The following is a 14,142-nucleotide window of genomic DNA, read 5'->3' on the forward strand; positions in this document are numbered from 1 at the left end:
TTGTCCTGAGGCTCTAGTTATGTATGCTCCTTGTCCTCAGGCACTAGTTATGTACACGCCTTGTCCTGAGGCTCTAGTTATGTACGCTCCTTGTCCTGAGGCTCTAGTTATGTACACTCCTTGTCCTGAGGCAATAATTATGGGCGCTTCTTGTCCTGAGGCACTAGTTATGTACGCTCCTTGTCCTGAGGCTCTTGTTATGAATGCTTCTTGTCTCAAGGCCCTAGGTATGGATGCTCTTTATTTCAAGGTCCTAGTTATGGACACTCTTAGTCTCAAAGCATAAATTATGGACACTCCTCTAGTTATGGATGCTTCTTGTCCAAAGAACCTAGTTATGGACGCTATTTGTACCAAGGCCCTAGTTACGGATGTTTCTTGTCCCTAGTTACGGATTCTCCTTGACCTGAGAACCTGTTATGGACGCTCTTTGTACCAAGGCCCTAGTTACAGATGTTCCTTGTCCTGAGAACCTAGATATGGATACTCCTTGTCCTAAGAACCAAGTTAAGGATGCTCCTTGTCCTGAGAACCCAGTTGTGGACATTCCTTGTCCTGAGAACCCAGTTATGGAAGCTCCTTGTCCTAAGAACCCAGTTATGGATGCTCCTTGTCCTGAGAACCTAGTTATGGATGCTCCATGTCCTAAGAACCTAGTTATGGATGTTCCTTGTCCTGAGAACCCAGTTATGGACGTTCCTTGTCCTGAGAACCCAGTTATGGACATTCCTTGTCCTGAGAACCCAGTTATGGACGCTCCTTGTCCTAAGAACCCAGTTATGAACGCTCCTTGTCCTAAGAACCCAGTTATGGATGCTCCTTGTCCTGAGAACCCAGTTATGGACATTTCTTGTCCTGAGAACCTAGTTATGGATGTTCCTTGTCCTGAGAGCCCAGTTATGGACACTCCTTGTCCTGAGAGCCCAGTTATGGACACTCCTTGTCCTGAGAACCTAGTTAAGGATGCTCCTTGTCCTGAGAACCAAGTTATGGACGCTATTTGTACCAAGGCCCTAGTTACGGATGTTTCTTATCCCTAGTTACGGACGCTCCTTGACCTGAGAACCTAGTTATGGACGCTCTTGGTACCAAGGCCCTAGTTACAGATGTTCCTTGTCCTGAGAACCTAAATATGGATAATCCTTGTCCTAAGAACCAAGTTAAGGATGCTCCTTGTCCTGAGAACCCGGTTATGGACGCTCCTTGTCCTAAGAACCCAGTTATGGACGCTCCTTGTCCTAAGAACCCAGTTATGGATGCTCCTTGTCCTGAGAACCCAGTTATGAACATTCCTTGTCCTGAGAACCCAGTTATGGAAGCTCCTTGTCCTAAGAACCTAGTTATGGATATTCCTTGTCCTGAGAACCCAGTTATGGATACTCCTTGTCCTGAGAACTCAGTTATGGACGTTCCTTGTTCTGAGGACCCAGTTATGGACGCTCCTTTGTCCTGAGAACCCAGTTATGGACGTTCCTTGTCCTGAGAACCCAGTTATGGACGCTCCTTTTCCTGAGAACCCAGTTCACTCCTTATCCAGGGACCCTCACTTTCCCTCAGGACTCTCATGTCCTGCACATTCCCAGGAGCAGGCATGTCATTCCCCCTTATAAGTCTGTAGGAAGAGACACGAGCAGGAATCCTGGCCCGGGAGGACTAATGTATAAGGAAGCCAATGTTTACAGGACACTGCGGACATCATGGTCTGAGGAATGTGAGGAGGGGGAGGGGAGGGTGTTTATATAAGATGGAGACAAGTCCTATGGTGGTGGTGGTGGCGGGAGGGGCACTGTGACTGCGAGGAAGGGTCCCAGCTGTCAGTGACAAACGGGTCAAGATCATTCACCCGTACAGGACTCCTGCCGATTCCCAGGACTGTGGACTACACGCCTGTGCTATAATGGGAAGGACTCCATAATCCCGGAAGATGACGCACAACATCCTTAACTACATAAGTGTACATGAGAAAATATTAATACAAAATCATCGCTCTAAACCAGTGTTTTCCGACCAGTGTGCCTCCAGCTGTTGAAAAACTTCAACTCCAAGCATGCCCAGCCAGTCTTTGGCTGTCCTGGGAGTTGTAGTTTTGCAACAGCTGGAGGCACCCTGGATGGGAAACACTGCCTTAAGAAAGCAGCCATTATATATATATATATATATATATATATATATTTGTGTTTTAATTTCATCCTCCACACTTTTTAAGAAAAAAAAAACTATAAACTGCAAAACGAAGTGAATAATTTACGGCAGTGCACTTTATGGTAAAGCTGACACATTCTCTGGGCCAATCGTCCTATACTGACCCCCCATAATTTTACATTTTTCCAGGGCTTTTTTGCGCCGTAATCTGTATCTATCTATTTTTATCGGTAGTTTTTATTGTGTTTTGATAGGACTTTTTGATCTTTTTTTTTTAAATACATTTTTCTCTCCTTTATGATGTGAACAAAAAGAATCATGCTACTCTAGCATTTGGTATTCATTTACGCTTTTCACAGGATCATAAACCATATATAATATTATTATTCTCTCTCTCTCTCTCATTTTTTTATTATTATTATATTTTATTATTTTTAATTAAGGGAAAGGCATATATATATTTATTATTTTTTTGTATTTATTATAAATTTTTAACTTTATTTTTATTAGGGGAGAGGCATACTATACATGTATTTTTTTATCAATTTTTTTTAATCTATTTTTTTTATTGTTTATTTGGGCAATTTTTCAGTCCTCATAAGGACTATTACAAGCAATCAATGAATAGCAGTGATCAGCGGTATCGGCGCTGTGCTAATAGAGTCTGCCTTCTGCGTCTGACGGCACGAAGGTATGAAGGGGAATTCGGGTTACTATTTTAACTCATCGTCCTCCTCCCCAGTGATCGCACTGCAGGAGGGACAGTGAGTCATTACAATAGTCATTATAGCCTTTAGATGTTGTGGTCTCTGATCTCTACCATAAGCGACGAGGTCTCGGCTGCTATCTATGAACCCGGCGCAGCTCCTGTGCTCGCTTTAGGTGAATAACGTATATATGTACATCATGGTGAGCCAAGTCATGGGGCATGATGTATATATACGGCATGTGTGGGGTTAGACATTATTAGTGTCTATAACCCTGTATATAGCATCTACAACCTGCACCCTACAACCACCACCTCCTGCCATCCTCCTTATTCCTGGAAGATCTACCCACATTTAGGAAAAAAAATTATCGAGGCGTTTATGCTTATTTTAGCAAAATTGCCAATTTCTGCTTAAAGGGGTATTCCGGGCAAAAACATCTTATCCCCTATCGAAAGGATAGGGGATAAGATGTCTGATCACAGGGGGCCTGTGGCTCGGAAGCGTGGCGGTTTTCCGAAACTTCAGACGCAGCTACGCATAGAATGCGGGTTGCTGCAGGGAGTTCGCGGGGGGTCCCAGCGGCACCCCCCCGCGATCAGACATCTTATCCCCTATCCTTTCGATAGGGGATAAGATGTTTTTCCCCGGAATACCCCTTTAAGCCTCATTTATGGAAAAAAATGCAATTTTTAACACTGTTGCACTTCTCCATTAATTTGGGACATCTTACTACAACCAAAGTTTTTTTCCCCCTTAACAGTAGAATATAAGGGTGGTCGCCATCCACTCGGGCACAGAACCTATTTCTCCATGATCCCGTCTCGTGCCAGGCGGATTTATTACCCGATATCCTTCAGTCTCTTTCCCCTCCAGTCTTACACTACAAGAACTTTGCTCAGGAATTTGAGGTTTCGGGAGATTGGGAGGACGGAAATTTCTACCCACAGATTAATGTTGACCACACGTAGAATATAGGGAGGATTGTAGAGGCCGAGGCCTGGGACTCTCATAAGATATGATCTAGTATCTGCTTGGTGATGGCATATATGGCCATGTCTGCGGGTAGAGGGCTTCCTACGAGGTCGAGGAGCTGGAGGGACATCTACGTGATCTACATGATCTCCAGGGCTGTGTGGAAAGCTCAGATATTATCTCCACATTCCCACAGTGATAAATGAGGCCATCACGAGAGAAACAGAGTGTGGGACAGGGAAGTAGACCATGCGTGAAGTAGGCCGGGGCACATGGTCATGGACTTCCAGAGTCTGGGTTAATCATTGGCTTTCTCCAGAGCTCAGGAACTTAAAGAGGTACTCCACCCCTAGACATCTTATCCCCTCTCCAAAGGATAGGGAATAAGATGTCCGATCGCAGGGCTCCCGCCGCTGAGGACACCCGGGATCTTCCTGCTGCACCCGGCGTTCATTTAGAGTGTCAGGTGCAGCTTTGGAGGCTTGTGATGTCACGGTCATGCCCCCTCAATGCAAGTCTATGGGAGGGGGCGTGATGGCCGTCACGCCCCCTCCCATAGACTTACATTGAGGGGGTGTGGCCGTGATGTCACGAGTGGGGTGTGGCAGTGATGTTTCGAGCCTCCCCCCCGCATTGGCAGTCATCCGGCACGGAGCAAAGTTGCGATGTCTGGGGTGCCGCAGCCGAGATCGCGGGGGTCTCCAGCGGCAGGACCCCCACAATCAAACATCTTATCCCCTATCCTTGGGATAGGGGATAAGATGTCTAGGGGCAGAGTACCCGAAGTAAGGCTGCTCCTCATTACTAGTTGGTAGAAGTCTGGTAAACCACAGAAGGGGGCTAGTGAAGCCTTCACCAACCACTGGTGGTCTCCCCTTTGGTGCAGCTGAAGCTACAGGTAACCAGTTCCTCTGGCACCGGAGACATTTGCTCTACAACCTCTAGGAGACTATATACTCCACATGGAGGTTCAAGAAGATCATGTAACTTCTCCAGAACATTGTGTGCACCATACACAGCACTTCATAAATGGTGTAAGGTGCTCTAAGGACCCTATTCAAAAGGAATGCCCCATGGTAAACTATCTCTACACATATCCAAACGTTACACTCTAGTGTTATGTCTGACCTAGGGCTCGAGGGGGTGGGCATGCCACAGGGATTTAAAGGAAGCAACAAGAGAATCCCCATCTGTTTCTTACAACCCACACTATTTCCATCATGCATGATGAGATTTCCAATTCTCAAGCTTTCCTGGGTCACCTCCACCAATGGTCTTCAAGCTCAAAGAGTACCTGTCATCAAACCACATTTTCTAAACTAAGTCAGATTATATTCCCTAACTACTCCTAACACCCCTCCTGCCCTGAGAAATCGGGTGTTCTCTAGCAGGCGCGATGTCACTGAATCCTGTAAGAGCTGTGCCTCGCCATGTCACGCATGCACTTTCTAAGTTTGGTCTCCTGCCAGGCTGGGAGGAGACCAAACTAACTGTTTGACTTGTGCAGGGAACAGAACAGAGCCACCTAGTGGCCGTTTTTTTCAATCAAATTAAAAACATATAAAGGTTGAGAATTTTAACAGCAAGTAAATAGCAAAGTGTCTTATAATTACATAGGGAACAATATATTAAAAGTTTAGTTTGGTGACAGGTCCTCTTTAATATCTATCATTTTTGGAATTTTTTTTTATAAATAGAGAGAAGGTTTACAACAAGTTTTTGTTACAATATTGAAGCACTTGGTAGCGCCCCATCCATGGTTAACCATCCTCAAGGGTTAACATCAAACTAAACACCGCCACATATCAGGTAATAAATATTTGCAGAGGACTCACAGACATAAGAGAAAAGATGCAGGACACATATCAGTCTTCTAATGTCTCTCACCTCCAGAATCCAACAGCTTCAGGCTCCATTTCTTCTCATAGGTGAAAACGGCCCTGGGGGGAGGGGGGGGGGGGAGACATGAGATGTTAATGTAACCAGCAAAATGATGACATCATTAGAATATACAACTGTAGTGTTATAGAAGAGCATGTACCCAAGAAACAAGAGGATATCACTATAATGGACAGAACTCCCGATAACTAGACAGAACTCCCCGATAAATGGACAGAACTCCCCGATAAATGGACAGAATTCCCGATAACTGGACAGAACTCCCAATACCTGGACAGAACTCCTAATACCTGGACAGAACTCCCGATAACTAGACAGAACTCCCCCATAACAGGACAGAACTCCCGATAACTTAACAGAACTCCCGATAACTGCACAGAACTCCCGATAACTGCACAGAACTCCCCGAAAACTGGACAGAACCCCCGACAACTGGACAGAACTCCCCGGTAACTGGAGAGAACTCCCCGTTAACTGGACAGAACTCCCTGATATTTGGACAGAACTCCCTGATATTTGGACAGAACTCCCAACAACTGTACAGAACTTCCGGATAACTGGACAGAACTTCCTGATAACTGGACAGAACTCCCCATAACTGGACAGAACGCCCCGATAACTGGACAGAACTCCCAGATATTTGGATAGAACTCCCCATAACTGGACAGAACTCCTAATAACTGGACAGAACTCCCAATAACTGGACAGAACTCCCAACAACTGGACAGAACTCCCAACAACTGGACAGAAATGCCCATAACTGGACAGAACTCCTTATAACTGGACAGAACTCCCCACAACTGGACAGAACTCCCCATAACTGCACAGAACTCCAAATAACTGGATAGAACTCCAAATAACTGGACAGAATGTCACGATAACTGGACAGAACTCCCAGATATTTGGACAGAACTCCCGACAACTGGACAGAACTCCCCGATAACTGGACAGAACTCCCAATAACTGGACAGAACTCCCTGATATTTGGACAGACCTCCCGATAACTGGACAGAACTTCCTGATAACTGGACAGAACTTCCTGATAACTGGACAGAACTCCCGATAACTGGACAGAACTACCAATAACTGGACAGAACTCCAAATAACTGGACAGAACTTCACGATAACTGGACAGAACTCCCGGATATTTGGACAGAACTCCCGATAACTGGACAGACCTCCAGTTAACTGGACAGAACTCCCGATAACTGGACAGAACTCCCAGATATTTGGACAGAACTCCCAGATATTTGGACAGAACTCCCGATAACTGCACAGAACCCCCGATAACTGGACAGAACTCCCGGATATTTGAACAGAACTTCCTGATAACTGCACAGAACTCCCCATAACTGGACAGAACTAACAATAACTGGACAGAACTACCAATAACTGGACAGAACTCCAAATAACTGGACAGAACTTCACGATAACTGGACAGAACTCCCGGATATTTGGACAGAACTCCCGATAACTGGACAGACCTCCAGTTAACTGGACAGAACTCCCGATAACTGGACAGAACTCCCAGATATTTGGACAGAACTCCCAGATATTTGGACAGAACTCCCGATAACTGCACAGAACCCCCGATAACTGGACAGAACTCCCGGATATTTGAACAGAACTTCCTGATAACTGCACAGAACTCCCCATAACTGGACAGAACTAACAATAACTGGACAGAACTACCAATAACTGGACAGAACTCCAAATAACTGGACAGAACTCCAAATAACTGGACAGAACTCCTGATAATTGGACAGAACTTCACAATAACTGGACAGAACTCCCGGATATTTGGACAGAACTCCCGATAACTGGACAGACCTCCCATTAACTGGACAGAACTCCTAATAACTGGACAGAACTCCCAGATATTTGGACAGAACTCCCGATAACTGCACAGGACCCCCGATAACTGGACAGAACTCCCAGATATTTGGACAAAACTCTCGATAACTGGACAGAACTCCCAACAACTGGACAGGACTCCCCATAACTGGACAGAACTCCCTGATATTTGGACAGAACTTCCTGATAACTGGACAGAACTCCCAATAACTGGACAGAACTCCCAATAACTGGACAGAACTTCATGATAACTGGACAGAACTCCTGGATATTTGGACAGAACTCACGATAACTGGACAGACCTCCCGATAACTGGAAAGACCTCCCGATAACTGGACATAACTCCCGATAACTGGACAGAGTTCCCAAATATTTGGACAGAACTCCCCATAACTGGACAGAACTCACAGATATTTGGACAGAACTCCCGATAACTGCACAGAACCCCAGATAACTGGTCAGAACCCCCCGGATATTTGGACAGAACTTCACGATAACTGGACAGAACACCCCATAACTGGACAGAAGTCCCGGATATTTGGACAGAACTCCCCATAACTGGACAGAAATCCCCATAACTGGACAGAACTCCCGGATATTTGGACAGAGCTCCTGATAACTAGACAGACCTCCCGATAACTGGACAGAACTCCTGATAACTGGACAGAGCCCCCGATAACTGGACAGAACTCCTGGATATTTGGACAGAACTTCCTGATAACTGCACAGAACTCCCCATAACTGGACAGAACTAACAATAACTGGACAGAACTACCAATAACTGGACAGAACTCCAAATAACTGGACAGAACTCCAAATAACTGGACAGAACTCCAAATAACTGGACAGAACTCCTGATAATTGGACAGAACTTCACAATAACTGGACAGAACTAACAATAACTGGACAGAACTCCCGATAACTGGACAGACCTCCCATTAACTGGACAGAACTCCTAATAACTGTACAGAACTCCCAGATATTTGGACAGAACTCCCGATAACTGCACAGGACCCCCGATAACTGGACAGAACTCCCAGATATTTGGACAAAACTCCTGATAACTGGACAGAACTCCCAACAACTGGACAGAACTCCCCATAACTGGACAGAACTCCCTGATATTTGGACAGAACTTCCTGATAACTGGACAGAACTCCCAATAACTGGACAGAACTCCCAATAACTGGACAGAACTTCATGATAACTGGACAGAACTCCTGGATATTTGGACAGAACTCACGATAACTGGACAGACCTCCCGATAACTGGAAAGACCTCCCGATAACTGGACATAACTCCCGATAACTGGACAGAGTTCCCAAATATTTGGACATAACTCCCCATAACTGGACAGAACTCACAGATATTTGGACAGAACTCCCGATAACTGCACAGAACCCCAGATAACTGGTCAGAACCCCCCGGATATTTGGACAGAACTTCACGATAACTGAACAGAACACCCCATAACTGGACAGAAGTCCCGGATATTTGGACAGAACTCCCCATAACTGGACAGAAATCCCCATAACTGGACAGAACTCCCGGATATTTGGACAGAGCTCCTGATAACTAGACAGACCTCCCGATAACTGGACAGAACTCCTGATAACTGGACAGAGCCCCCGATAACTGGACAGAACTCCTGGATATTTGGACAGAACTCCCCATAAGTGGACAGAACTCCCCATAACTGGACAGAACTCCCCATAACTGGACAGAATTCCCGGATATTTGGATAGAACTCCCGATAACTGGACAGAATTCCTGTTAACTGGACAGAACTCCCGGATATTTGGACAGACCTCCCGATAACTGCACAGAACCCCCAATAACTGGACAGAACTCCCAGATATTTGGACAGACCGCCCGGTAACTGGACAGAACTCCAAATAACTGGATAGGCCACCTGATAATTTGGACAGAACAAGTGGATAACTGGACAGAACTCCCCGATATTTAGACAGATCTCCTGATAACTGGACAGAACTCCCCGATAACTTGACAGAACTCCCGGATATTTGGACAGACCTCCTGATAACTGGGCAGACCTCCCGATAACTGGACAGAACTCCCAAATAATTCGAGAGAATTTGACAACTAGACAGCAGTCTGTAGATAACCCCCTTCCGCAGAAGTCTGGTGGGATTCTTTAGCCCTCTGATCTCCACACACAGCCCCTAATTCTCCATATAGTCCTTTCCTTCCTGTCATTAGGAGCAGTAATCAGTCTGTGCAGCTTTAACTCTTTCAATGCTGCTCCGCAATAACCAGCAGACACCGATCATCTGAGTTGTGGGAGTTTCAGGAGAAGGATCGATGCTCTGCAGCTGATACAGTGGTGAGAAGTACAGAGTAAATACACAGTAAGGAATGTCACCAGAGAGGTATATACAGCCCATAGCCTGAATGGACCATTCCTTTATGCACCCTGTGTGCCAGGCTGCCAGGCAGGAGTGGGGTTAAACGCTCAGCGTCTAGGACCTGTCTCAGCACATAGTTACTCGCAGTTTTATTTCAAGACGCCAGAAGATGTTAATATTCTTGGAATGTCCTATTGTCCCACAGCCAGCGCCGGATATAGGAGCCTGCAGCAATACTACACAACAGAGCCCCTCAGCCTCCCTGCCCCCCAACCCTTCCTGCCTATTGTGTCTGCCTCCAACCTAATGTGTCCCATCATTGTCTATAGCTACCATATACCAGGTGACCAACAGGGGTGACCCCAGAACTAGGCCACATTAGATCAAATAATGGAGGTTTATCTATGGGATATTCCTTGTTATTTTGGGATCGGTTGTTGTCTAAAACAGTATCTAATGTAGAAGCCGCAATGAGGGAAATGACCACAAAAATGTGAAACCACCATAATCCACCCCAGTACACATAATGGCCATTCTGCAGCGGCAGACACAAAACTAATACACTAACTTATACACTATTAATACAAGACTGATACACAAGAGATATACAACTAATACAAAATCCATACAAGACTGATACACAAGTGATATACGACTAATACACAATCCATACAAGACTGATACACAAGAGATATACGACTAATACACAATCCATACAAGACTGATACACAAGAGATATACAACTAATACACAATCCATACAAGACTGATATGAGATATAAGACTAATACACAATCCATACAAGACTAATACACAAGAGATATACAACTAATACACAATTCATACATGACTGATATGAGATATACGACTAATAAACAATCCATACAAGACTGATATGAGATATATGACTAATACACAATCCATACAAGACTGATACACAAGAGATATACGACTAATACACAATCCATACAAGAATTATACACAAGTGATATACAACTAATACACAATCCATACAAGACTGATATGAGATATATGACTAATACACAATCCATACAAGACTGATACACAAGAGATATACAACTAATACACAATTCATACATGACTGATATGAGATATACGACTAATAAACAATCCATACAGGACTGATATGAGATATATGACTAATACACAATCCATACAAGACTGATACACAAGAGATATACGACTAATACACAATCCATACAAGACTGATACACAAGTGATATACAACTAATACACAATCCATACAAGACTGATATGAGATATACGACTAATACACAATCCATACAAGACTGATACACAAGAGATATACGACTAATACACAATCCATACAAGACTGATACACAAGAGATATACGACTAATACACAATCCATACAAGACTGATACACAAGAGATATACGACTAATACACAATCCATACAAGACTGATACACAAGAGCTATACAACTAATACATAATCCATACAAGACTGATACACAAGTGATATACGACTAATACACAATCCATACAAGACTGATACACACGAGATATACAACTAATACACAATCCATACAAGACTGATACACAAGTGATATACGACTAATACACAATCCATACAAGACTGATACACAAGTGATATACGACTAATACACAATCCATACAAGACTAATACACAAGAGATATACGACAAATACACAATCCATACAAGACTCATATACAAATGATATACGACTAATACACAATCCATACAAGACTGATACACAAATGATATACGACTAATACACAATCCATACAAGACTGATACACAAGTGATATACGACTAATATACAATCCATACAAGACTGATACACAAATGATTTACGACTTATACACAATCCATACAAGACTGATACACAAGAGATATATGACTAATACACAATCCATACAAGACTGATACACAAGTGATATACGACTAATGCACAATCCATACAGGACTGATACACGACTAATACACAATCCATACAAGACTGATATGAGATATATACGACTAATACACAATCCATACAAGACTGATACACAAAATGATTTACGACTTATACACAATCCATACAAGACTGATACACAAGAGATATATGACTAATACACAATCCATACAAGACTGATACACAAGTGATATACGACTAATACACAATCCATACAAGACTGATACACAAGAGATATATGACTAATACACAATCCATACAAGACTGATACACAAGTGATATACGACTAATACACAATCCATACAAGACTGATACACAAATGATATACGACTAATACACAATCCATACAGGACTGATACACGACTAATACACAATCCATATAAGACTGATACACAAGAGATATACGACTAAAACACAATCCATACAAGACTTATACACAATTGATATACTACTAATACACAATCCATACAAGACTGATACACAAGTGATATACGACTAATACACAATCCATACAAGATTGATACACAAGAGATATACGACTAATACACAATCCATACAGGACTGATACACAACTAATACACAATCCATGCAAGACTGATACACAAGAGACATACGACTAATACACAATCCATACAAGACTGATACATAAGTGATATACGACTAATACACAATCCATACAAGACTGATACACAAGATATATACAACTAATACACAATCCATACAGGACTGATACACGACTAATACACAATCCATACAAGACTGATACATAAGAGATATACGACTAATACACAATCCATAAAGGACTGATACACGACTAATACACAATCCATACAAGACTGATACACAAGTGATATACGACTAATACACAATCCATACAAGACTGATACACAAGTGATATACAACTAATACACAATCCATACAAGACTGATACACAAGAGATATACAACTAATGCACAAGTGATATAAGACTAAGACACAATCCATACAAGACTGATACACAAGTGATATACGACTAATACACAATCCATACAAGACTAATACACAAGAGATATACGACAAATACACAATCCATACAAGACTTATATACAAATGATATACAACTAATACACAATCCATACAAGACTGATACACAAATGATATACGACTAATACACAATCCATACAAGACTGATACACAAGAGATATATGACTAATACACAATCCATACAAGACTGATACACAAATGATTTACGACTTATACACAATCCATACAAGACTGATACACAAGAGATATATGACTAATACACAATCCATACAAGACTGATACACAAGTGATATACGACTAATGCACAATCCATACAGGACTGATACACGACTAATACACAATCCATACAAGACTGATATGAGATATATACGACTAATACACAATCCATACAAGACTGATACACAAATGATTTACGACTTATACACAATCCATACAAGACTGATACACAAGAGATATATGACTAATACACAATCCATACAAGACTGATACACAAGTGATATACGACTAATACACAATCCATACAAGACTGATACACAAGAGATATATGACTAATACACAATCCATACAAGACTGATACACAAGTGATATACGACTAATACACAATCCATACAGGACTGATACACGACTAATACACAATCCATACAAGACTGATACACAAGAGATATACGACTAAAACACAATCCATACAAGACTTATACACAATTGATATACTACTAATACACAATCCATACAAGACTGATACACAAGTGATATACGACTAATACACAATCCATACAAGATTGATACACAAGAGATATACGACTAATACACAATCCATACAGGACTGATACACAACTAATACACAATCCATGCAAGACTGATACACAAGAGATATACGACTAATACACAATCCATACAAGACTGATACATAAGTGATATACGACTAATACACAATCCATACAAGACTGATACACAAGATATATACGACTAATACACAATCCATACAGGACTGATACACGACTAATACACAATCCATACAAGACTGATACATAAGAGATATACGACTAATACACAATCCATAAAGGACTGATACACGACTAATACACAATCCATACAAGACTGATACACAAGTGATATACGACTAATACACAATCCATACAAGACTGATACACAAGAGATATACGACTAATACACAATCCATACAAGACTGATACACAAGTGATTTACGACTAATATACAA

The 14,142-nt window shown here is 42.3% G+C and overlaps 1 protein-coding gene across 1 annotated transcript in view; it reads right to left on the minus strand.

Annotated features, from left to right (window-relative positions):
- The window catches only part of LOC130346562 (drebrin-like protein), a 62,707-nt gene that overhangs the window by 29,826 nt on the left and 18,739 nt on the right, over positions 1 to 14,142 (minus strand). Inside the window, exon 2 of the mRNA XM_056554567.1 lies at positions 5,712 to 5,764. Coding sequence (XP_056410542.1) covers positions 5,712 to 5,764 — 53 coding nt within the window. The remainder of the gene's footprint in view (positions 1 to 5,711; positions 5,765 to 14,142) is intronic.

The sequence above is a fragment of the Hyla sarda genome, unplaced genomic scaffold (assembly GCF_029499605.1).
Source record: "Hyla sarda isolate aHylSar1 unplaced genomic scaffold, aHylSar1.hap1 scaffold_795, whole genome shotgun sequence".
Lineage (NCBI taxonomy): Eukaryota > Metazoa > Chordata > Amphibia > Anura > Hylidae > Hyla > Hyla sarda.